Source organism: Suricata suricatta, chromosome 6 (assembly GCF_006229205.1).
Source record: "Suricata suricatta isolate VVHF042 chromosome 6, meerkat_22Aug2017_6uvM2_HiC, whole genome shotgun sequence".
Classification (NCBI taxonomy): Eukaryota; Metazoa; Chordata; class Mammalia; order Carnivora; family Herpestidae; genus Suricata; species Suricata suricatta.
Window position 1 is genome coordinate 38306310 of NC_043705.1, and position 27683 is coordinate 38333992.

A 27683-nucleotide genomic window follows, 5' to 3' on the forward strand; every position below is an offset into this window, starting at 1 on the left:
GAGGGAAATAATTGAGACCTGGAGACATCATTTAAACTCCTGAATCAAGCCACGCCTAAAGTCCCCACCATTAAATTTAAATGTGCCAATAAATTCCTTTTTTGTCAGTTTGCATAGTTTGTGTTATTTGTTTTTCCTTTTCATCACTGACAGAGTTCTAACAGCTAAAAGTTTTAGCAGTGGCACATCAGTAAAGAACTTAGGTTTCAGCTTCATGGTTTGCTTTGTAGGAATGAACAGTGTGCTAAACTAGTAGGAACCTGCTTCAGATTCTTTATCTCCCTCTCTCTCTGACCCTCCCCTGCTCACACTGTCTCTGTCTCTCAAAAATAAATTAAAGAACCACAGGTACAGGGATACCTGGGTGACTTGGTTAAGCATCTGAATTTGGCTCAGGTTGTAATCTCATAGTTTGTGAGTTCGAGCCCCATATCAGGCTGTACACTGGCAGTGTGGATCTTGCTTGGGATTCTTGCTCTCTCTCTCTCAGCCCCTCCCCTGCTCGTGCTCTCTCTCTCTCTCTCTCTCTCTCTCTCTCTCTCAAAATAAACTTAAAAAAACAGATACATATTTTAAAATTGTATTAATTTTTACCTAAAAATTGGAAGGATAGACATTTTTATAATGATCTATTTCCCTCATTTTTCATGGTTAAAAACCCTGGAAGTTTTCTGGAGGTATCATAAATTGTCTACCTAATCTCAAGTGCCTAGCTCTTTAATAGTGGGATTTCAGACATACAACAGAAATGTTTGGGATTAGAGGACCTTCCTCAGAATTTCTCAGGTTTCACACAAATGTAGGCCCCTTTTCTATTGTTCTGTCCTTGAGTTATTATTGTGTTGTTGCTTGGGGAAGCCATTGCCTGCATCAGTTACTGGCCTGTTTTGTTGAAATTTACCCAGAAGTCAGCTTGACACTTGTTTGGCTTAAGCTGTGGAAGAGTCAGGTCAATGTGAGGATAAATTGGGTATTGCAGTTTCAAGAGTTCAAAGCAGAATGGTCTTGAGAAGCTTTCTTTAGTTCATTCTATTCTGAGGATCCTTGGGCGGATCACTCACCCTAGAATCACCATGAAGTCTGGATTCATATTGGCTAACAACAGAAGACTTTGTAGATCTTTCTTAGACTGTTCCTTACAGTGGAACTGATTGCCTGTGAGGAACCAAAGTTTAATCATTCATCCATTTACTCAACATCTACTCTAGGCTGGTGAAATTGCTGCAACAAAGGTTGTAGAGTCTCTGTGTTTAAGAAAGACATGCCCTAGCAGGAAGGTAATTGTGTAATTGACAACAGAGATATACCAGGGATATGGCAAGATGGAGATAGAATAACTTATATGAATAGTTTCCTGGGCATTCTCCAAATTCAGATCCTCTCTCCTCCTGCAGGATTATCCTGGGTGTTTCAGGGATAGTAGAGAAATTTGCATTTTGGGAGCTGTCTGGTATGACTTATCTGTAAGGTGGTGAGACCTTTCTAATTTTAGGAAGGATGGCAGGCCTACATTGTACCTGAGGGCTCCATGGGACAATATTGCCACCCACTGGTGATGAAGAGTCTCTGTGGGCCTTGACCTGGTCCCTGAACCAGGTGGTGCCAGTTCTGCTGGATAGAATTAAAAGCCAATCTGGAAGTCTTTGGCAGGACAGAAACAAGTCTAAAGTCATTGATAAATGGCACTGAAACAAAAGTAATTCCATACAACTGATCATATATATCATGCGACACACTGCATACATACTTGGAGGCAATGTAGAAAAACCATAAGGGCATAGACCCAACCTCCAGAGTTTGAACCCTGGCACTGCCACTTACCTGCTGGCTGTGTGACCTTGGGTGAATTGCTTAACCTCTCTATACCTATTCTTCCCTTGTCAAATTAGATAAGAATAGTAATTACCTGGTAAGGCTGTTTGGAGAGCTAAATGAGTTAATCCATATAAAGTGCTTAGAGCAACACCTTCATAGAGTAAGCATCCAAACCATGTCGATTATTACTAATACTACTTCTTTGGTGTATATAGGACTCTCTGTCTTCTTTGTCCTTAATGACACCCTATGCATTGCTGAGCAGGCTACAGAGATCTTGTGAACTGAAACATTTTGCTATTTCTCCTGTTTTTTCCTACAGTGCCTCAGGGTATATTGGCTGGAGCTTTAAGAGTGTTTCATAAAGTACCAGTCATGTGGGAGGAGGAAAAAGCATTTCTTTTGAACATTTTAAAGAGAAAAATAGCTCCAGGCTTTTTGCGTATGCCAGCTGAGAGAACAAGTACTCAAAGCAACTTTCTTGCCCTAGGAGGAGAAAAAGAGATTTCATTCTGTGGGGAGGAAGTCTTGCAACAATATTATCTCAAGGATGAATATCTGGCCACAATCAGACCTTTCTTAATGACTGGATTTGTGATGCAGCACATGTTGTGTTTCCTTGAATCTCAGCAGCACTGTGTTCCTTGGGGCGCTTCTTCTGACCTGTGAATGCCATTCTACACTTGGCATCTCCACTGGACCTCTACAGGTGGGTGAGGGCTGGGGGTGCTGGAAAATGAAATTTGCTATTTTGAGAAGCATGTCTGTGTTGAACTTCAGTAATGATGCCTCTCTAGAATGTATTCTCATAGAATAAACATTCATTTTAATAATATTAATTCTTAAGAAGTGAGATCTCAATTTTCAAAGCATAGGACTTTGAGTGCATGTGCAATGAATGGACTGATTGAATGATTTAGCATGTATTTCCAACTGATTTACTCAGCCATTGGAGTCTTGTGGACATCTTGATGTTAAAATATTGTGTCAATAAATTCTCTGGAAATTAGGAAGATATAAATTTTAAATGAATTTTATAAAGGACTATGCTAGCCTAGTTGGTCTTTGGAAATTACAAAGGAAGCCAAATGCTGTTATTTCAACCACCCTTCTTCCAATCTCCCTCTTTCCTGGATCAAATATACCACTCAACCTACCTTTTTCATTTTCCAAAAAAATGGAAGGCGTCCACATCAAGTATTTGTCATTTTTCTTGGGGACTCTGGGAGGTGAGAAATAGGTAAAAAGGCAAGGCTTGTTACCTGGGGGAAGACACGACCACTATTTTCAAATACTGGAAAACTGGAAGAGGATTTAGATTTGTTTTCTGTAGATGCACAGGGAGAACTAGCAGTGGGTAGTTCCTGGTGGGTAGAAATTGAACTTATTGAGACTTTAAATAATAAGAGCTTTTCAAAACTTGAAGAGCTTATCTTGTAAGTTAGTGTGCTTCTCATCATTACCCATGTTTAAGTGGGTTCTGACCAACATAGCTTGGAATGCTGTTGATTAGATACCTGTGCTGAATAGAAGGTTCCTCTAAGGTTCCTTTCATGATTGAGGGTCTACATGTCTTTCTCACGTCTGTGGTGAAATAAATAACAAATCACCTATTTTTGATGAATAATGGCTATTGAGCTGAAAGGGGGTTGGAGAAGAAGGTCTTCCTTGGGTCTTCTAAAAGACATCTTCCAAGTGGCCCTCTACTGTGGCCACTTAAAAAATGTTTCTGGTGCCTGACTTGATGTCCTGAAAACAGTTTAAGAAAACAAATTTAGTTTGGTCCAGTGTCAGAGATTGAACAAGTCCGTCACTCTGTAATCTCTTTGCTTTGCATTGCTCCTGGAGCCTTGTTGCAGACACATACTGTCATCTGGCCTTCCATGGATGTCCTTATTGTCTTGACTTTGCTCTTTCCTTCTTTCTGAATAATTAATTCCAAGATTGAATATTATCTCTTACTTACTTAAAGTTTATTTAAATTTGCATTGACCCTGAAAATGTCTATACTTGCTTTCTCCCCATAGTCACAGGCTGACAATAAATTCCTGAATGGCTGTCTCATGTGTTTTTAAAGATGTCTATTTTTGCAGTGGTTTTCACTGCTGTGTTATAAAAGGAAGAGAATAAAACCATACCTACTGAATAATCACTCTTCATATGATTGTACTAGTATTTTGGCAGTGTAGTGTTGCCTTTATTACAGGAAAAAAACCTCTAACAGTAGACAGTAGAAGCTGGAGTAGTGTTGGATATATTGTAGATACTTGATAATTATGTGTTTATTGATTGCATCAGCATATTCTTTTGTTTCTTTAAAAGATTTTTTTTAATGTTTACTTATTCTTGAGAGAGAGACAGAGTGCGAGCAGGAGACGGAAAGAGAAGAAGACACAGAATCTGAGGCAGGCTCCAGGCTCTGAGCTGTCCGCATAGAGCCCGACACGGGGCTCAAACCCATGAACCATGAGATCATGACCTGAGCCAAAGTCAGACACTTAACTGACTGAGCCACCCAGGTGCCCCAGCATATTCTTTTCCAATTGGCAAGTTGAAGAGCGTGGATATAAGAACTGAAGTCTCATTTTTCATAATCCTTAAGAAGGAAGTTAGGAAGAGTGATGGGAGAAGGAGTCTTCTGCTCCTTTAAACAATTTTATAAGGCTTTTCCCTATGATTTCAAGTGGAGTTGAATTTACAGCTTCTCTCAACTATCAAATATTATGGATATGTGGTTAAAGTAAGGCTAGTTTATGCTGGATTATCAGAACTTTACATACCAGAAATGACTTCTAAGTAACTAAGAGATTTGACTTCTCACTTAAATCTGAATCTCATAAAGAATCCTCTTTTTGAACAATGAGCACATTAGCCGAGAGTATTACTGTGGACCTATCTGGGTTCAGCTGCCTATTTTGTAAAATGAGAGATTGACTATATCCCTGGATCTCAACACTGGCTAAATATTAGAGTCACCTCGGGAGCTTAAAAAAAATTGATGCCCAAATGCTATCCCCTGATATTTTGACTCAACTGATCTATGATTTTATATGTTATTTTATTTATAATATTCTCTTGCTTTATAACAATTACAAAAAATACAGATAAAAAGAAGAAACTACATCCTCAAAGATAATCACTGTTAAGAGGTTGATGTGTTGTATGTGGTTGCCTTATGTGGCACAATGAGTCTGTTCCTCTACCTGCCTGTACAATGTAATGAGGTGTATGGAGAAATGCTAGCAGGAGCAGAAGATCTGGTTGCTTCAGAATGGGCAGTTGTAAGCCTCTGCTCTTTCCATCTTTTCCTTCAAAATCCCAACTGTCTCTTGCTCCTCATTCTGCACTCAAAATGGGGATGACTGAAAATGAGTAGTAACCCAACTGGTAGCCTATATAAATGAGAAGGCAGGTTCCTGAGGAGCAAGCAAAGGGGATAAAAGATCCAGAAAACTGTGAGGCCAGGAGGCAAAAAAACAGGAGGGATCAAGTCCTAGAAGGTGTTATAGCACCCTGAGGTACTAAGCCTCAGGGGTTAGGACAGTGACTTCATGCCTGTGGCTGCTGGTGGGACAGGACTAGCTGACCAAGCTAGTGATGCATATTGTCAATTTCTCATACTGTGATCTTCCCATGGTTGGAATACAAACAATAATAGAAACTGAAAAAAATGACTAAAAGATTTTCTAAGATAGTGTGAGTTTGGCTAACAGTAAGCGCATGTTTTTTGTTTATTTACTAAGTGAATCTCTATCTCCCCCTCCCACCCCAAATTTCCCTTCCACAATAAGGGTCCAGGTCAAGGATCTACTTTAAGAGGTCTGTATTCAGAGGATCTAAGAACTGGCTTATCAGAGCCTCCATCAGAATGGAAGCAGGCTTAACAGCTAGAGTGGGATCTATAACCTTTTTAGCTGCTAAATTGTGGATTATGTGTTCCTGGGGAATGACTGGTACAGAAAGATGGATGATCAGAGGGTATAGATATTTTAATATTGTGACAATCAATGACTAACAGTTCTGAGCACAGGGCTGCAGTTACATATATCGATTTATTCATTACAAAGTGAGATTATGCTATATATGTAATTTTATTTTTGTCCCTTTTCATTTAATATTTGATTATGTATTCCCAGGTCCTAAGGTAAGATTTTAAAATGTTATTTATAAAATGTGGCATAAATCCCATTGACTGAACTTAGCATAAGTGATTCGATCCTCTTCTTATTATAGGACATTTAAATTTTTTTCTTTTTGGAGAATCATAAGTTCTGTATTCCAAATAATGCCAGAATATTCTTGAATTTCTATCTTTTTCCACATCCATAGTTATTTCATGTGGACATATTCCTAGAAGTGAATGTGGGAGTCGATTCATTTGACTCTTTATTAAATTGGCCTCCATATAGGTTAACCCAACATACCCTCCCCAAGCAAGGCTTGAGAGCACACCACTTCATCTTTCTTAATGATAGTGTACATTATTATTTAAAAAATAAACGTTGATGTGAAAGATGAAAAATAATATATAATTTTCAATGGCAATTTATTTATTCTTCCTGAGAAAAGGGTTTTTTTCATGTGTTTATGGCCATTTTATGAATTATGTAATGGTGTCCTTATATCTTATTATTTCAAGGCATTTATCTTTATCTACTTAATGTGCAATATATTTATATAGAGTAAGGACACTAGCTTTTCACCTGTTTTCTATGCTTCAGTTATTTTACCCTGTTTGCCACTTAAGTTCTCAGATGCTATGTTTTTGAAAAATAACATCTTCAAAATTCATGGATATTGCATTTTAAAAATTTATTTCATTGCTTTAATAATTAGAGAGGTCAGAAGTTGTGGGACCTCAGACTTATTTGTATGTTAACAGTTAGCACTTAACTATAATTAATATGGAATTTACAAACCTTATATATGCTACAATGTCTTCTCAAATAACCAATTATTGGATAATTTTCCATTTCCTTGCTAATTTGCAGTGGCAACCTTATCATATACTAAATCCTTATTAACTCCTTCCTACCTTCCATTCAGTGGATCTCTGGCTTGGAAAGCAGGGCCCCAGAACTGCCCTCTCTGTAGTGGCGCACCATGAACTTGGGGAGATAGCCAAAGTGCACTTCAGACACATTCCATAGAGTTCTGTGGTCAGTCTGCAGTCAAGGTTCTTAGATTTTTTAAGGTTTCTAGCAGAGTTTTGAATTCTAGAATTTTTGGAAGCTTCTTTGAAGGAACTGAGAAACTTGGAACAACTGTAGAGTTAGTGAAAACTATTATACGGTCACTTCTACAGCACAATGATGTCTCCAGTCACAATGACAGTATCCACTGTTACTGTGCTCTTCATGTCTCTGTCACTGTCTGAAGAACAATCATAATGATGGTTAACAGCAGCATCATGCTTATTATGCACCAGGCACTTTACTAACCCTTTCTATAAATCAACTCATTTAATTTTCACCTTATGAACTAGGTGCTACAAATTATTTCCATTTTACAGATGGGGAAACTGAGGCCTAGGGCGGGAAAGTTATTTACCCAAAGTCACATAGGTAGCTGGTGAAATTCAGAAAAGGCTTCAGGCTGAGGGTGATTCCACCCTCTGACCCATGTGCACTAACTGCCCTTTTACTTAGGAGGCAAAGCTCTCACATATCCTACTGAACTTGTGACCTTTCTTTGGTGCTGGATGGTCATTCCACATTCCATTCTCTCTAACAGAGCCTGTGTCCAGCTTTCCACTCTGCTGCACAAGCTGTGTGGCTTAGCATTCTGCCTGACAGATATCACCCTGCTAGAGTTTATACTCATTTATAGCAAAAGTACAATTTACACATTCACTGAAAATTGGAAATGTTATCTATGAAGAGTTGTTTGTACACCAGGGAGAGAACTAAAGTTGGTGGTAATAGTGTAAAGATTCTAAAGTGAGGTCAACTGAATTCTTTTAATATATTAAGATAAACATGACAAAGGAACAAATAATTCTCATAGTGAAACACAGAAAAGTGATTGAAATTTGTTTAATTTCTTTTCTTTTTTAGAAACATTTAATTTTTAAGTAGTCTCTACACTCAACATGGGGCTTGAACCCAGAACCCCAAGATCAAGAGTGGGATGCTCTATCAACTGGACCAGGCAAGCACCCCCCTAGTTTATTTTTTAAGGCCAGCATAAACTGGTCACACCCCCCCCCCCACAGGCACCTACAGAATAATTTAATTTGTGCATACATAATTATAGGTTTTAAATTCTACCAAATCAAATTCAATTGGATATTTAAAGAACAATACACCATGTTCAAGCAGTTTATCATTTATAAAGATGTTTTGATTCTTATTATCAATTAATAAAATATATCACACCACTAGAACAAAGGGGAAATACACAATAATGTGAGTAAAGAATAGAAAGGCATTCGATAAAATTTGATATCTGTTCCTAAAAAAATGCTTACTATCTAAGAGTAAAAGTTTACATTCTAAATTAAGTACATTTATTTCTAATCAACTCCAAATATCACAATAGAGAAGTAAGAAGACAAATTTTACCTAATGCAATAAGTATGAAACAAAAAAAGATATGATAATCACAAAGATATGATAAAATGATTATCATAATTTTAATAATAGCTAACTTTTACAAATGACTAATGTTCCATGTACTGTTCTAAGAGTTTCTTTTTAAAAAAAATTTTAATGTTTATTTAATTTTGAGAGAGAGAGACAGAGTATGAGTGCAGGAGGGGCAGGGAGAGAGGGAGACAGAATCCAGAGCAGGCTCCAGGCTGCAAGCTGTCAGCACAGAGCACGATGCGGTGCTGAAACCATGAACTGTGAAATCATGACCTGAGCTGAAGTTAGATGCTTAACTGACTGAGCCCCCAGGAATCCCTACTGTCCTAAGAGTTTCCTTATATTCAGCAATTTATTTGCTTCAACAATTCTATGAAGTAGATAGTATCTGTATCCCAATTTACAGATGAGGACATTGAAATATAGAGAAGTTTAATAATTTCCCCATAGTTGCAAAGCTGTTAAGTGGCAGAGCAGGATTTGAAAACAGTCTATCTGGTTTCATCCTCTGCACAAGGACAGCACAAGAAAATTAATGACAAAGCAATAGAAGTAATAAGGTTTGATTAAGTTAGCCCGATTTTAAAATAAATATAAAGCTAGATAGTTATTTGTACTAATATAAACAGGAAAATCACTCCTCATTACACTGAAAATAACTACACTGAAAACAAAAAATGCCCAGGAGTAAACATTCAGAATCTAATTGAGGAAAACTATAGAATTTTGTTGAGTGAAATAACAGAAGAGTTGAATTGATGGAGATACATGCCATATTCCCAGAAAGGACAACTAAATAGTATAATAAATTTTAATTATTAAAGTCATTTGTAAGCTGAAAGTCATTTCAGTAAAAGTTTCAATAGTTTTTTTGGGTACCTCAGTGTTTCAGTCAGTTAAGCGTCCAACTCTTAGTTTCAGTTCAGATCATGATCTTATGGCTTTGTGGATTTGAGCCCCACATCGGGCTCTGGGCTGGTAGTGTGGCAGTCTGCTTGGGATTCTCTCTCTCTTTCCCTCTCTCTATCAGCCCCTCACCCAATTATACTGTCTCTGTCTCTCTCAAAATAAATAAATGAACAAAAAACTTTTTTTTAAAGTTTCAATAGGTTTTTAGGGGATGGGGTTCAGGGAAATACTACTACTTTTCATTTGTAAAAGCAAATGGATTAAGTTTATGCTTTAAAGAAGAAAAAAAGAACATGTTTAACTATTTGCTTATCTATACATAGACTGTCTCTGGAAGAATTCATAAGAAACTGCTTACATTGATATGCTTCCCACAAGGGGAATTGGATGGCTAGAGAGTTTGGCAGGGGTGGGAGATTTTTCACTGGATATTGTTTTACACCCTGAACATATATGAATGTAATATCTTCCAAATACAAAAACAATAAAAGGAAACAAAGAAGCGCCTGTGTGGTTCAGTTGATTAAGTGTCCGACTCTTGATTATGGCTCGTGTCATGATCTCACAGTTCACGAGATCCAGCCCTGCATCTGGCTGTGTGCTGACAGTACGGAGCCTACTTGGGATTCTCTCTATCCAATCTCCCTGCGTCCCCCCATAAATAAATAAACATTTTTTAAAAGGCAACAAAAATGAGTAAGAATATCCAATAAAACAGAAAAAAAGAAGAGTAGCGAGGGAATTTTGCTCTATCAAAGAGTAAAACATTGTATCAAACTATTAAACAAATGAGGCTCTGCCTCAAAGCTAGATAGATTTTCTAAAACCATGTAGAGAGCCCAGAAACATGCCTGGCACCAGCATAAACAGTGAAAGCTGACAGGTAGACTGGCTTTTGAGCAAAGAGAAGAGTTTTATCTGGAAGGCAAGTCTTAGAGGATATAACACCAGAAACAGAGGACAGAGAAAGTAGAAGTATTCCAAACTAAGTGAGCTTTCCTGGAGAATTCATTTCCTTCTTGTTTTCTTCTGCCCAAGAAGATGTGGTCTCTTCCAATTTCCACAAAAATCAGTGGTGCTATGCCATGTATTCATTACCAAGGGGGAGTCAACTTGAAGGGTAAGATGTTCTCTTGACCTGGGAAGACCAGTTGTCCACGTGACCTTATGTGAGTCATCTATTAAGAACCATTAGCACTCACCTAGTGATTACTCTGGACAATGTATAGTTCCAACTGCTTTGTATGTATTACTGCATTAAATATTTATAACTTTCCTTGTAATCATCTTTATAACAGTCCTATAACCAATGCTAGCACTCCCTGAATGCCTACTGTGAGCCAGGTATGGTTACAGGTGCTTTGTATGGATTCATTAGTTCAATCTATATAAGCAAGCCTCTGAAGTAACTTCATATTAGCTTACAAGGCAGGAAAGTGAGCTGTAGAGATGTTAAATGGCTGGGTCACACTGTAAGTGGTGGCAATGGCCTTGAACTGTTCAGTTTGGCTCCAATGGCCATTATAGCATTACACTGTATCCCCTCATTACCTCTATGTTTCAGTCTTCATATATAAAAAGTGAGGTTCCTTCCAATTCCAAAAGTACTACTATTCTCAGACAAAACACTTCCAGGATCCATCCTGAAATTGGTTTCTGCTCTGACTACCTGAAACCAGATGCCTGTCAGCCTGTCTCTACTCCTCTCTATATTCAGCGGTAAAGCTGATCAGCCAAGTTGTGGCCAAAACTCTAGAATGCCATTTTTGAATAGTACTAAGTAATCAGAAGGATAAAAGTGTCAATTCAGATGAATTTCAGGTTCTTAAAAATAAGATTTTTTTTTTTTAAACAGTAGACTGGGAGCACCTGGGTGGCTCAGTCAAGTGTCCAACCATTGATTCCGGTTCAGGTCATGATCTCATGTTTCCTGAGATTCAAACTCTGTGCTGACAATATGAAGCCTGGTTGGGAGTCTTTATCTTTCTACTGCTCTTCCTCCCCCTCCCCTGCTTGTGCTCTCTCTCAAAATAAATAATAAACTTAAAAAAATAAAACTGCAGACTGTGTTTTGATTTACTGTGGTAAGTTAGAGAACAAAGAAATAGTTTCAAGGTTATTATCACAGCATAGGATATCAATGTTAAAATAGTTCTTTTTTTCTTTTTATCATATGCTATGTATGTGTCACCTTGTTTATAGGGCTGGGCTCCCTGAACTGTCTTTTAGAGAAACATCAACAGGTCGGTGCACAGAACAAATGGGCTGAATAGGAATATGATAAAGAACCTGACTTCTGAAGCTTCTGTGACGGAACCCAAGCCCTGATTTTGCAGATACCCAGCTTCTATCACATTAGCCCCACAGGTCACATTCTGATGTAATTCCAACCTTTTAACCACTGACCCCTCCTCCTAGGATGCTGGTGCCCTTCTCTCCTCCAAAGGAAGGCTGCCATGGAGACTGATCCATAACTGCCCTAGAAGAGGTCAGGCTGTCCCACTGGGCAGAGTTCATTGCAACTGGAAGCCCAGGCTGGGGAGCCAGCTCATGGCTGTCAGCTCCCAGCAGCCCTGCTTGAGGGGCCATTACCTGTCTTTTCCTTCTTGTGCTAGGCATCATGAAGGGGTAGATGCAGTGGGCTATTAGAACCCACGAAGTATAACTTCATGGTGAAGGGGAGTGTGAAGAGGGCTTGGGGGTCAGAAGCTGGAGATAAAATGGCAGCCCTGCTCTTGTCCTGTGTGGGCTTGGCAAGTCATGTGACCTCAGACAGGCTAGAGATGGAACATATCTCATAGGCTGTGTTGAGGACCAAGTGACATAATAGGAGTAAAGAGTGTAGCACAGGGCCTGGCACGTGAGAGCTGCTTAATAAACCAGTTACTGCTCTTCTTCTGATTAGTGATACTGGCTAATATTCTAGGCCTGATCTCCTCTATTTCCCTTTGGAATCTACTCCCCAGCCCTGGCATGGAGGGTGAATTACTATGAGTCCATCTTGGTGGCTGAGGAAAGCTGGGGACAGGCTGGGCTCACAGACTGAAGAACAGAGCCGTTTGCTAGTTATGCAGCACTCATATTGCTAGAATACAACATTTTTTATGCTCAAATCTTTTTTGTATTTCTTGACTATTTTGAAAAAGGTGGTATTGATTTTACAATAAGAAAAAAATAGTATGTTAAAAAAACATCGTAAGAACTGGTTGATATCTAATAACACAACACTGTTCACCTCAAATTATCATTTGAAAAGGTTTAAATGATATTGTGATAACCTGAGATGAAGACATCACCTACGTGGTACTCTAGCTGGGAATGCACATAGTCTAAATGTAGTCATGACGGAGCAACAGACATGCCTGGAAAGAGGAACTCGGTATTGAAAGAGACAGAGAGAGACTGTAATTTCAAAATGTCAATGCCATAAAAGACAAAGAAAGTATGCAGAAACATTCCAGAAGAAAGGAGAATGACAACTAAATATAAAACCTCATCCTAGACTGGATCCAGTACTGGAGGAAATGCTACAAAAGATGTTACTAGCTCACTAGGTAAAATCAGAATGCAGACAGATTAGATAAAAGTACACACACACACACATGCATATATAAACATACACACACAGAGAGTCAGAGACAGGGAGATGTGGGACAGAGAGACAGAGAGAAGAAAGCCATCAATAAAGCAAATGGGGCAAAATATTAATGTTAGATGAATTTGAGTAAAAGATAGTCAAGTGTTCTTTTATACTATTTTTACAACATCTAAGTTTGAAATTATTTTTAAGCAAAAAGTTTAAAAAGGATTAGAATTCTATTAAATATTATACATGTGTATTTTAAAATTCTGAGGAACATTTAGAGATAGGAATATTTCCTGTGTGAAAGCAAAGTCTTCCCTTTTCTTCCTCCACAACAGAGCCAATAAAACAATCATCAATGAGCAAATTACATTTTTTAAGTTTTACACAAGAAAACAAACTAAAGGCCCTTATTAAGCACACAAATCTATTTATTACTTGAAAGTTAGTGTTAGGTAAAACCACCATGATTTTAAGAGATAAATCAGAAAAGCTGAGATGTAGATCATTCTTGATTCTCAGAATCAGCAATCATTTTGCACTGACTGATTGACAGGTTTCCTTCCTGATAGTTACAAGTGCTAAATGTGACTTGCGGTTAGAGGGGGTCTTTCTGCAAGATGGTATATATCCCTACACATCTTTTACATCAATCTTGCATGTAAGTGCCTTAGACCCTCTTCTCACCTTGTTTCATATTTGGGGATGGGTAATATTTTTGTTTCATACTCGTTGGGTAATAAAAATAGCTACATGATTAGCAAATTTTCTTTCAGATTGCATTAAAATATCCTTGCATCCAAATAGCTGCATCAGAGAGAAAATACATGAATATCATTACCCAACACAGTTGCTTAATAATTTTAAGGAAATGGGGAGTTAATGGATAGAAATGGTAGGAAAAGCTCACTGTGGTTGACCCAGCTGACTTTTGGACAAGGGGCTGAAAGGAGAGTTTGTCTCCTGAGGTTGATCTGGCTAAGCTGTGGGACCTAACATCAGGGTCGATGCAGGAGACCTACAGGACCAGTGTACCTTCACTGCTTCTGGCTACCACTCCTGGATCCTCCCTCTTGGGATGCGTACTAGGGCAAGAGGCCCCACTCTCCAGGACAGTAGGGCTGTCCTGTGGCAGAGGATACTGACAAGGACACCACTCTTCTAATCCCCAACCCATTGAATCACTTGCATTTTCATGGCTTTTTAAAGCTGTGATGGTCATTGTGCCGGTATGATTAGTCAAGGGCTTCCCTCTTGCTAGGTTCACAAGAGGAGCCAGGAGTCAATGGGTTTGTCACAACCTTTCCCAGCAGTTGGTTGATGGAAGAAGGTTCCTTGCTAAATAAACAGCAACAAAGCAGAGAAGGGTGAGGAGCAGGTTTCCAGAAAATTTGGCCTTGAATGGGCAACAAGGCTGGAAAAAAAATTCCCTCATCTCTTTTTCCCTCCTCTCCTCCTTCACCATATGGGCGAGAAGGCGAAGCATTAACCAGAGGCAACAGCAGTCTGCTTCTAAGCCTGCGGATTGGTGATTGGCCAGCTAATCTGCCTTTGTCTGGACAATTAATCTGAAAATGAATCACAGAATTCTCTTCAGTGTTCTTGGGTTTCATTCCAGGTACCCATTTAGATTTTTGACCCTAACATTGTCAATTAAGCCCAAACCATTTCCTCTCTGTCTTGTCTCCTTCGCCTGCCTTTCTTTGCTCTCTTCCCAAACCTCTTTTAAAATGTGCTTTTTCTTCCTTTGGAGGCATCTGGTTGTCACGCAGAATTTTCATTTTTGCTTTTTCAGCAAAGTGCAAATTTGTTACACTCTAAATTCTTTTTGTTTAGTGCTCCCATTTTGGATGAAACATAGGAAATTAAAACCCTCACATCTGTGTGTGGGAGCTTTAAAAATCCCCAACACAGTGAAAGAACAGCTTGACTGTGAAAATACACACTTCATTAATTTGAATTTAAATTTTAAAGTTTATTTATTTATTTTGAGAGAGAGATAGAGCACATGAGCAGGGTAGGAGCAGAGAGAGAGGGAGAGAGAGAGAATCCCAAGCAGGATCCACACTGCCAGCGCAGAGCCCAGTGTGGGGCTGGAACCCATGAACTGTGAGATCATGACCTGAGCTGAAGTCAAGAGCCAGACGCTTAACTTAAGCCACCTAGGTGCCCCATTAACTTGAATTTTCATTAATCTCTTACTTCTTTATTAAAATTTGCGGTTGATGAAGGGAGATTACTGTTGTAGATAAAACATGGGTTTTGAAGTGGAGCAACTTGAATCTTAGCATTGCCATTTTATTGGTGGTAACCTTGAGTCAGTCATAACTTTTGAAAATTCCCTCACTGGTGTAAGAGGGGAACATGAGAGTGGGGCTGATGTGAGGATTAACTGAGCTAGTCTATTACAGTCCACGGCACAGAGCCTGGTTTTGCTAAGTGCTCAAGAGACATTTGTTCTCATCAAATGTAATCCATGTAAAGTGCCCGCACAGAGTCTGCACCATACAGATGCCCTTTCCATCATGCCTTCCAAAGGCAAAATTTCCCTATAGCTTCAACAAGAATGGGGTTTTCCAGGGGCACCCGGGAGGCTCTGTCAGCTAAGCAGCTGACTTCAGCTCAGGTCATGATCTCACAGTTCATGGGTTTGAGCCCCACGTCAGCCTCTATGCTGACACCTCAGAGCCTGGAGCCTGCTTCGAATTCTGTCTCTCTGTCTCTCTCTCTCTGACCCTTCCCTGCTCATACTCTGTGTGTGTCTCTCTCTCAAAAATAAATAAATATTTAAAAATTTATTAAAAAAAGAATGCGGTTTTCCAAAACCCCAGTCACAATACTTTCTGACAAGGGACTTGAGATTTGATATCTGTTCATGCCATGTAACAGGATGAATGGTGGCCCTAAAGATATATCCATGTCGTAAATCCCTGGAACCTGGGTGGGTATGGTAAATTTTACTGTGTATGGCTAAAGGGTGAATATCACCCTATATGTCAAAAGGTGTGATGATCAAGTTAAAGGATGTTGAGAGAGTGGTTTACCTTAGATTATGGATTATGTGGGTAACCCATGCATTACAACAATAAGAGAGAGGCATAGGGATATCTGGGACAGACACACACAAATGAGACATACACAGAGGACAAGGAGATGTGAAGACAGGGGCACAGGCTGGAGTGGAGGCCACAAACAGCCAGGAGCTGGAAGAGGCAAGGAAGGACTCTTCCCTGCGGAGTCCAGAGGGAGCAGGTGCCAACATTTTGATTTCATACTTCTGGCCTCCAGAACTGTGAGACAATACATTTCTGTTGTTTTAAGCCACCCAGTTTATGGTACTTTGTAATGCAGGCCTAGGACACCACTGCAGTGATTCAATCTGCACTGGAGGGCTGGGCCCTCCTCTTATTCTCTCAGCAACTCTACCAGTAAAAAAAGCCTGCTGGGTGGGCTGCACTCCCCGAAGGTGCCCACAAACACACTGCTCATGAAACACGTTTCTGTCCAGACCCTGGGCAGGGCAGGGTATGGGCGAGACCCTTGGGACCACTCATCCAGCTCCCATCCTCTCTGAGGCCTTAGGTTCCTGCTTCAGGCAGAGCAAACCTTTTCTTTCCACAGTTAGAGACAAAGCTTAATATGCAAATATCTTCCATTATGTAACATCTCCACTGCAGTAGGAACCTTTGTGTTGTGTAGTAAATGATTTTACTACAGGTAGTTTCCTGCATGTGGGCTCTGAGAGGGAAGACAGCCAGGAGGAGCACGTGGGACCAGAAACAGTGTTGCTATGGTGAAAGCAAAAAGCACAAAGCAGGAGCTCTGAAGACCCAGGCTTCCTGCGTCACAATTTCAGAAAGCAAGCCAGGAACACAGTTCTCATAACTGTGTGTTAAAGCCTCCCAGCAACCCTGCACATTTCACAGACAAGGAGATCAGTTTGCCCAGGTTCATGCAAATGGGAAGAAAACTGAGACAGAACATGAGCAAGCTCCGTATGTCCCTGAGCCCCTAGCATAAGGATGCCTTGATACCTCTACCTAAGAGAAATCTAGAAAATGCCACCAGAGGGATTCAGACTTAACACACCCACATCATTTGAGCCCTGAGGGTCATTCTGTGTCATATTTTTTCCAAGTGCATAATGCTAACCATTACCTGGGAAACCACAAACCAGAGCTGCCTGAGCCCTACCACCACTCCAAAGTAGCTACTAAGGCCAGGGACCATTCCTGAAAACAAGTTTCTCACTTCTGTTGTCCGAATAGAGAACACCTGAGTCTCAAGCCCCTCTATTTCTCGCTAGCTGCGTGTTATTAGTACAAACAGGTCCTGCCTTTTCACCTCTCAGTGCTTCACTCTTTCCATCTGAGATGTTAGGGGGATGGGCTGGATGAATGGTTCTCATTCCTTATTGTTCCTGAGATCTTCCTGGAGCTTTAGTCAGGCCTCCTCCCACACAAATTATATGGGAGATCTAGGCATCAGAATTTTCAAAAGTTGTCCACATGATTCTTAAGTGTGGCTGAGTTTGAGAACCAGTGGATTACATGACTTCTGAAAGCCTTTCAGATATCATTTCTTTTCTCAATATCTCCACAGAAAGTCAGTGGCTACTAGAATTTTGATTCCTCAAATATTCAGAATTCTTGGAAAGCCCTTGAATAAAGCTCACGTTCAACTTTTGGAGAGAAAATCACTCTGCTGTGGTTTGCCAACAATACCATATTTGCATTTGAAAGCTATATATAATGGCCTAAACCACTATGGCCTTTCATGCTTTTAAGAGAGTGGAAAGGTTAATGTGATAATGGAACTACTCAGGTATCATTTAATTAATTATTATTCTAGGAGATTGCTTTAAATGGTACCCTGGAGTTCTGAAAAACAAATAATGTTTTCTAGTCAACTAGTATTAACTAAGCTCTTGCTTGTTCTGAAGACTGCTAAATTCAAGCTGGAGATAGAGAAGGAAGAGCCTTTCACATTTGAGGAACTCAGTCTCTAAGGCAGCAATTAAAACAGCAATAATAAAAGCCGCCATAATTTTAAAGTACTTATGGCACATTAGGCAATGTGACTGGTACTTTTTACATGTAATTTTATATTCTCACAACAACCTTGATAGGCAAACATTATTTCCTCCATTTTATTGCTGAGGAAAAGCAGGCCCAGAGAGGTTAGGTAACTTTCTCAGGTCACACAGCTAAGAAATAGATCTGCCATTCCAACCCATGCTTCTGAGACCATACCTCAGCACCTCTAGAAAGAAGGACTGAGAAATGGAGATAGAGATGGCAGGGAGAAGGTGAACTTCCACGAGGGAGAGTCAGGTGTGGGGTAGAGGAAATGCTATGAACTACTCACATGAAAGGTGCTACAGGAAAATAAATTTGACAAATTAATATGTTAACTAGTTAACTCTGCTTTGGGCTCAGGCCTATTAGGGGACACAAAACTGGAACAGATGAATTCATTATGAAGGGCTTACCTCCTCACAGTCAATTCCAGCTTCCTCAGATTAGTCTCAAAAAATAAACTCATTGTGTTCCTCTTTGGATCGCATGGCATAACAATATCATTTTTTAGTCAGTATGAGGTCTTTGGATTTAGGCAGACTTTCATTTTTGCTGATGCTCTTCAGTTATATAAAATGTACCAAGGGGAGGGAATAGTGGTAGGCACAGCTTTAACAATCACTTTCCCTATGGTGTTCATCATCAAATGCAGTGTGAACCAGCATATTCTGAAGGGACACACACATGCAATTCCAAATGAGTGAAGACATGGAGATCTCTCTCTCTTTATATATACAACTGTTATATATACAACTATATATAGTTCCTCAGAGATCTAAAAGTAAATCTCATATTTGAGAAAGCACTGAGCTAAAATAATTCACCCATGATATCAGATACAGCTTAAAGGGTAGTAAACATACTAGGGCCTACAGCAGGAAAAAGGAAAAAGAAAGTAGCAATGAATTTTCTTACTGAGGCTTTTACAAATCACCTCTTTCATGTTGTAGCCCAAACTAGTAAATGACCAAAGGGCTTTAAGTCCTGAAGAATATTCACAGACTACAGAAAGTGGTTTAAATATCAGGTCTTTTTTAAAAATATTCTAAAAAATACTCATTACATTTACAGAGTGGAAATTCCCTGTGCAGACATAGAAAAGATTCATAATTACACAAAGGTATTGTGTATATGTATACAGTTCATATGCAAAATGCATACACATAAACTGTATGGCTGGATACATGCTTTTTATGAGGATGGGCCGGTTCCATAGCAATCTTTTCAGGTGGAAAATGACCTCCACTCTGCAAATTATGAGTAGGAAAGCTATATCCTGTCATTACAAATAACATAGTGATCAGTCACACCACAACCCCAACTGTGATATTCTATCAGCTATAGTATAAATCTAGGTAACATCTATTCCTAATAGGAAATCAAAAAGTATTTATGAAACTGTAGCAATGAGATATTGGGTTTATAGAGCGAAAAGATACATGTGATTTATTCTTTTTATATTAGTTACTATAATATATTTTTTAAAGATGTGAAAAAAACTAATGAGAATAAAGGTTGTGCTTGAAACCCAATTTTTAAAATTTGTACATAGGAATACTTTAACAAGACAAACAGACCATAAGCTTATTTTTCCCTTCCAAATGCTTATCAAATAAGAACTGAATATTTAGAACCGGTTTGTTTTCTGTATGAAATCCTCTTTTCATATTACACACACACACACACACACACACACACACACACACACACTGCTCTTTCCCCCCAGAATTGCAGAATCCCTACCACTGAACTAAAGATAGGAAGAACCAAAGGAGGTATTAGAGAAGGATTTTTACCTTTTTGCTGATCAAACACAGAAGGAGTGCTGAAATCCATGGTTGCCTGTCTCATCATTTACCATCAGAGTGGCAAAAAGCATCCAGGTTTCTAGAGAGAAAAAAAAACCCACCATCTCACATGTTACAGTCAACACATCAGTCAGCTACAGCATCACTTGCCAAGACCCCTGTCTGAGAATTAATTGTGCATTAGAGCTGCAGGTTGTTGTCGAGGCAAATGATGGCAATAGGTAAATGTTATTCCTGTGATACCTGCCAGGAAAAGAGTTACTTCTTCTGGCTTCATTCATCGGCTATGCTTATGGGTGATTATTATACACCTTCTATCCCCTAACAAAAAAACAAAAAAGCTCAAACTCTAAAAAAATATTATTTGCAGAGGGCCACCTGCCTTGGATCTGAGCCAGGAAAACACTGGAGGTCAACGGAGCTTCAGCAGCTGGAATGTTGCTTTAAACCAAAAGAAATCTCAATGGGTGAGTGAGGATTCACAGGGCCAGACGGAGCATGTGCAGAGCTGCCAATGCAGTTGGATTCAGCTGTGTTCTTGGTGGAGTGAGAGCTGCATTTGGGTCATGTGAGCGGAGAGTGCCATCTCAATGGAATAGGACGTAAATAGTGTAGCAGGAAGCTGCTGGCCATGTGCTGTATGGAGTGGTTATCGGCTTTCATAGCTCATCTGCAGTCTCTCTTCGGCTTCATCTTCCAAATGACAGGGAGGATGAAGGGAAGCAAGTGGCACTTAAAGGTGAGATTTCAAGGCTCATATATCCATGACAGTGAAATTAACAGTCTGCAATTACAAGGGTGTTCAGTGTAGTATTTTATGTGGTGGAAAAAAACCTGATAATACCAGAATGTACATCATTTGAGAAATAGTTGAATAAATGGTAGTAAATTCATACACTAGATATCAAAAAGTGAGAAAAATCTCTCTATATATTCATCTGGTATGAGGTCTCTAATTCATTGTTAAATCAAGAAAAGGTTATATATTTTATTTGTTCACATTTTTATAAATATAGTAACTATCCACTGTGTATGTAAATATATATATGTTCTAGGGAACATCAAGGAAGATATAGAAAGATACCCAACAAACCATTAATATTGGTTACCTCAGAGGAATTCAATTAAAGTAGTAGATTTCTAATTCCATCTACCTTTGTATTTTAGTCATATCATAATAAATGTCTATTATACTTTTATATTTGTCATTATAAATTTTATATAATTCAAAGCAAACTAACAAAGCTCTACACTCAGTCAGATTTTGGGGTAAGTCACACAGCCATATAGCAGATGCTCTCATCAATGCTGTTGAAAATGGTACTGTTTTCTTTTTAACCTTGTGTGAATGTGGAAATGAAAATAGAAGCCATTTTTCTTCATATATTACCAGAGTTTGTTTTATAAAGACTGATATGATTTATGATATCAGCTTTTGATATCAGCTTTCTTTTTGTTTCTTTTTAAAATGTTTATTTATTTATTTTTGAGAGAGAGAACACAGGAGCTGGGGAGAAGTAGAGAGAGGGAGTAAGAGAATCCCAAGAAGAATCCCTACAGAGCCATTACACAAGACTAGATCCCACAAACCGTGAGATCATGACCTGAGCTGAAATCAAGAGTTGGACAGTTAACTGACTGAGCCACCCAAGCACCCCGATAGAAAAGGTTCTTTCTTATCTCTTCCTTCTCATAGCTGCTCACTGCCTCATCATTTATTTTCCATTAAACACATTGTCTGGTCTCAATTCTCTGTGACAATATCACTACTCATTTACCTTTCCCATGTCAGTCCCTCTCCCCAAGATACCCTGTGTTTTTTTTTTATTTAAAACACAGGCAGAAACTACTTCTTATAAGTCATTATGCAAAATGTTCTCCATATATAAGTCTCTTAACTTTCTCAATGTTGTTGTTATTGTTGTTGTTTTTTCTTTGCATTAGCCATGAAAGCCAAAGCAAGAAGGCTCAGTGGATTGGTGAAGAAAGTGATTCACACTAGCTAAGGAAAGCTGGCTCATGCTTGCCCAAATGACTTACCTCAGATTTAGATTAACTTCCTTTTAATTCATTTACTCATTGATTCATCAATTTCTGTGGAAGGATTACTGCACTCCAGTCATCTCTGTAGGCTCTGATGACACAGGCATGAGCAAGGTCTCCACACTCAATGAACTTAACATTCTTGGTTGCAAGCTCTGCTCCTGGCCATGCATGGAGTCACAGATACTGGATTTACTTCCTGGGTAAACAACTAGAAAACTGGGCAAAATATCTGAAACAATCATTTTCAGATAGCGGCAGTGATCCCTGGAAGAAGAGAAACAGAAACTGAGTCCTCACCTGACTGCCTAGAGTTTCCAGGCTGAAGCACAGGGAGGGTGTGGGCTCAGTGGTGGGCCCCCAAAGGATGTGGATGACTCAGAATTTGGGAAGGTGACCTTATATGGAAAAGAGGCTTTTGCATATGTAATAGAGTTAATAGATCTTAAGTAGAAATCACCCTAGATTATCTGAGCAGGGCCCTGAGTCCAATACAAGGGTTCTTATTAGAGGCACACAAAGAGAAGTGGAGGTCATGGGACCAGGACCAGAGATTAGAATGATGCAGACACAAGCTGGGTACACTTGGAGCTACTAGAAACCGCAAGAGGCAAAAAAACCAGATTATTCCCTGGAGACTTCAGAGGGAGTGAAACACATCTGCCCCCTTAATTTTGAACTTCTGGTCTCTAGAAACGATGGGAGAATAATTTCTGTGTTTTCATCCAAATTTGTGCTAATTTATCACAGTGGCTTCAAGACATTAACACAGTGCTCTCAAAATAAATGCAAAATCTCTATAATTGTTCCATTTCTGTGCCCATTTATAACATTACCAAAACAAATTAAAATATAGAAAAGTTTATGTTTATAAAAGAGCTGTTTGGGGCTCATTTTGAAGAAAGGCAGTCAAACAGTGGAAAAGATATGGGCTTGAGTTTGTTTCTCATGAGCTGTTAAATTACAGAACTTTTTGAGCCTAAGGGTCTTAATCTGTGACAAGAAAACTCCACTCCCTAACTTCTTGTGAGAGTTACCATTTTTTAAAAGTTTATTTTGAGAGAGACAGAGAGTGTGAATGGGGGAAGGCAGAGAAAGAGGAGAATCTCAAGTAGGTTCCAAACTGTCAGTACAGAGCCCATGCGGGCTCAAACTCACGAATGTGAGGTCTTGACCTGAGTCAAAATCAAGAGTCAGACGTTTAACCTACTGAGCCACTCAGGCACCAGAAGAATTATCAGTGTTCATCTACCTCCTGGGCTTTGAACACAGAATTCTTGTTCTACAACTAAAGCCAGGTGTAAGATAACATTTGGTTGTTTCTCCAAGTACATTTTGAATAAGGCCCTCATTCAGACATATGTGGTTCATTAAATCTTACCTGTAACGTAGGAGGGGAAGAGAGGTGAGGTCTCTGTGATTACAAACCTGGTTCTTGGCTTCCACTGAAGCTCATCTCTCACCTCCATCCCCAATCCTCACATTTAGCCACACTGCTCTCCCTTCTGTTCCCTGAACAGGCCATGCTCTCTTCCACCCCCACCAAACTTTGCTGTTCTATCCCTCCATTTGGAATGTCTTTCTCCAGTTTACATGCCCCCACTTCAGAGAGGTTTTCCCTGACCACATTATCTGAAACAGTCCTCCAGTCCCTCACCCCACGAGTCACTTCCCTCTCTGGCATGCCACTTCGTGGATTTACATAGATTTACATTGAGAAATACCACTCTCAGGGAGACTGGGCATCTGCCAATACTATGACACCTGTGTACCTCACTGTTTCTCAGGTCCTACCTGTCGCAAAGGACAAAGTTTTAAAATTGCCAAAATATCATGGACGGATACATTAATAAAATATGATGAAAATTAATAATAGAAACATAAAAAAGGAAAGTTTATAGAATGCAAGCCCAAATTTTTATTATTAGATTCAGCAAGCATAAAGTTATAGGCCAATAAAAATAATCAAAACATAGAATACAAAAAACAATTACATAAAATATACACATTGTTCATTGAAAGTACATTTAGGCATTAATAGGCTGTACTGTCCAACATGTAGTCCCTAGCCACATGTGGTATGTAAATTTATTTAAAATTAAAATTAAAATTAAAAATTTATTCCCTAAGTTACAGTGGCTACTGTGATTGTGTTTTGTCATAATTAAACCTTTTGCTCTTACAGAAATCTCATAAGAAAATTAAAGACAAACCCCAGAGAGGGGGAGAAAATATTTGTAAAATATATCTGATGAGGGACTTGTATCCAGAATATACAAAGAATTCTCAAAACTTAGTAACAAAAAAATACACAACCCCATTTTAAAAAGGGCAAACATTTAAACAGACATGTCACTAAAGAAGATCTAGATGGAAAATAAACACATGACAAGGTGCTCAGCATTATCATTAGAAAAGTATTTTTAAAAAATTAATAATTAAATTCACAATGAAATAGCACCACACACCAACTGGAACAGGTTTAAAAAGAGATGACAACATGGGCACCTGGGTGACTCAGTCAGTCAAGCATCTGACTCAGTTTCTGCTCAGGTCATGATCCCAGGGCCAAGAGACCAAGCCCTGCATTGGGCTCAGTGCTGGGCGTAGAGCCTGCCTAAGATTCTCTCTCCCTCTACTCCTCCCCATTGCTCATGCATGAGCTAGTTGCCGTGCTCTCTCTTTCTCTCTCTCTAAAACAAAACAAAACAAAACAAAACAAAACAAAACAGCTAACACCACACTGGGTGCTGGTAAGGATGGGGAATCTTTGACAGACTGCTGATGGCCAGTGACACACCCATTTAGGAAAAACAGTTCAGCAGTTTATTAGCCACTTAAACATAAATATGGCCCGGTGATCCAACTCCTTAGCATTTACTTAAGAAAAATGAAAACAGGGCACCTGGATGGCTCAGTCAGTTAAGTGTACTACTCTTAATTTCAGCACAGGTCATGATCTCAGGGTCCTGAGATCAAGCCACATGTCGGGCTCCCCACTGGGTGTAGAGCCTGCTTGAGATTCTCCATCTCTCAATTTCTCTTTCCTTCTGCCCCCTCCTCCACTTGCATTCTCTCTAAAAAAAAAAAAAAGAAAAGAAAAGAAAGGAAAATAAGGAAACAAAATGAAAACATCTGTGTTCACAAATATATATGCATGTTTATAGCAGCTCTATTACCACCCAGAACTGGAAATAACCCAAATGTTCATCAACCGGTAAATGAACAGATCATGGTACACGTGATGATGGAATGCTCCTTAGCAAGAAGGAAAGAAGCACTGATACAGGCAACACATGAATCTTAAATGCATTATGCTGTGGGAAAGAAGCCAGACAAAAAAGGCTACCCACTGCATGACTCCATTTATAAGACATTCTTGCAAAAATTAGAGAGATAGAAATCAGAAGCTTGATTTCCAGGGGAAGGGAAGGGACTACAAAGGGTATGGAGAGAATTTTTGGAGTGATAGAAATGGTCTTCATCTTGATCAAGATGATGGTTGCACACCCTGTATTCACTTGTCAAATTCCTATAACCAAACACCTCAAAAGGGTGATGATGTAAATCGTATCTCCATAAAACAGCAAGAGTCAACAATACACATTTTACCTCTTTAATTACTAATGTTATCCTAACTTGTGAAAAATTAAACTGAAAATAGCAAGTTTTAAAAATAAATGAGCTTATGTCAGATTTTTATTCATTTTTAGGTTATAGTTGACAAACTAACCTTAAAACATCACATATTTAACAATATCCTTCAGTGCATGACTTTCTACTCAAGTTTGACAACACCCAACCAGATCCACACAACATTCAATGTGAGACAAATCCATCACCACAGACTTAGAGGTTGTGGCAATGTCAAATTGCTGTAACCAATGTCACCATTTACAAGTGTAAATAATGTAATATTTATAAATGTAAATAATGTAACCATTTACAAGTACTCTCAATTTTTGTACTTACCTGGTCTCCAAATGATGACAAGCAGTTCCTGGACTGGCACTAGCCATGCCCCTTTCTTCACCTGGGGCTGGTTTAAAATCTCTCTGCCCTTGACTCTTCCATAGCTGGCTTCTTCTTACTCTAAGGTCTCAGCTCAGAGAGGCTGACTTCAGTATTCCACCTAAAGCAGCAGCCGCCCAATCCCAGTTACAATTAATACCATGTGCTCCTTTTCCCTTCTTAAAATTATAACTATCTGTAATTAATCTTCATTATATCTTCATTATGTCTTCCTGACCCTGAATCTGTCAGTCCCCAGATGACTTTTAATGTGCTTCCGTTTTAACTTTCAAATGCCCATATTTATATTTTGGTCTGAGGGCATTTTTCCAGAATTCAGACAGCTACTCTGCCAGCTCTTGGGGTAGGTCAGAAGTTCCAGCGGCTTAATCCCCCTCTCCCCAAACCAATAGCAGCCCTCAACCAGTGACTCTTGGAAGCTGGTCTGTACCTACCAGCTGCCTTCCCTTTGGATATAATGGTTCTGAGGCATGCTGTTTTATGACATTTCCCTAAGTTTCCCTTTCAGGACAAATCTCTGTTGCCACCTGTGATAAATGGTTCAAGAATATGCTTTTTATGGGCTGCTGTTCCCTCCCCGTATCACTTTCCCCCTTTCCTAGTGGTATTTCCTGCGCTTCTTAATAAGATACTTATGTTAGAATCATTGTGCCAGGATCCGCTGCTAAGGAAACCCAAATTAAGACACTTCTGCACTAGAGGGTAAACTTCATAAGGACAGGGCCCTTGTCTGCTTTGTCCACTCTGTGTCCCTACATTCTAGCACAGAGCAAAGCACAAAGAAAGTGCTCGATAAATATTTAGTGAATGAAGGACTTCATTGAATTATTTTGAGAATGAAGACCATCACTGAATGACTCTCCCTGCCAAAGCTGATGGCCTTCCATTGAAACCCGACTAAACTTCACTCTTGGGGTAATTCTGTATTAAGTACTTTCTGTAAAAACTTCTGATGAAAATTCCCCATATAAACAAGAAATCATATATTTGAGAATTTCACATTTTAATGATATTCTGATTGTGTTGTAAACCAAAGGTGATCTCGCAAAATGATTTTAAGTAGTGCTACATTTTACTCACGTGAAACCAGAGCTTTCCCTGCAATGCACTCAGGTTAAGGAAGCAAGCGCTGTAATGGTGGCACCACAGGCAGTGTATCGGACCTCAGGGCTCAGGCCACCTTAAGTTGAGGTCCCAGCTCAAGCACATTTTTAGCATATTTGTGATACTAAGCAAACCATTTAACTAGTTATAAATGAGGGAAAAAATATTCATAGCATTGTTGTAAGAATTAAGACCCAATAATGTATGTATGTAAAATGCTACAGTGGGAAATTGAGATTATGCTCTGGTTCTAAAGAAATTTATCTAAAGAAGTCACTTATCTATATTATTTAAAAAATGCCTTTAGGTTTGTTTCTGATTGTAAAAGAATATGCACAGTCTTTTTCTCCTGGTTGAATTAATTAAAAGTAGGCCAAAGAAATCAGTTGGTAGGTTAATTATTCATAAGACTCATGAGAAAAATCAATGTCTCAAAACAAACATGATTAAAACTTTAAGTGAACAATTATATTTCCCTACCACAAACTTGCCAAATCCTGTAGTTTCTTATAACGAATAAAGTGTTATAGAATCAAAAGTCCTTGGATGTTTTAAAACAAAACTTGAAATACTATATCTCTTTCTCCCATTATGAAGCAGACTCAACTTTATAATGCCAATATGACACCTATGTGTACATTAAACTTAAATTTTATGGTAATATACACATAATTTTTTTTGAAACTTGTTAAAGTCTACTTAGAGGCTGAAACTAACCAACCCT

The 27683-nt window shown here is 39.0% G+C and overlaps 1 protein-coding gene across 1 annotated transcript in view; it reads right to left on the reverse strand.

Moving 5' to 3' along the window:
- ANKRD55 (ankyrin repeat domain 55) overlaps positions 1–20239 on the reverse strand; it is an 86131-nt gene extending 65892 nt beyond the window's left edge. The window contains exons 1-2 of the mRNA XM_029941353.1: positions 20163–20239; positions 19769–19859 (exon numbers count right to left, since the gene is read on the reverse strand). Coding sequence (XP_029797213.1) covers positions 19769–19826 — 58 coding nt within the window. The 5' untranslated portion in view covers positions 19827–19859; positions 20163–20239. The remainder of the gene's footprint in view (positions 1–19768; positions 19860–20162) is intronic.
- Between the last annotated feature and the right edge of the window lie 7444 nt (positions 20240–27683).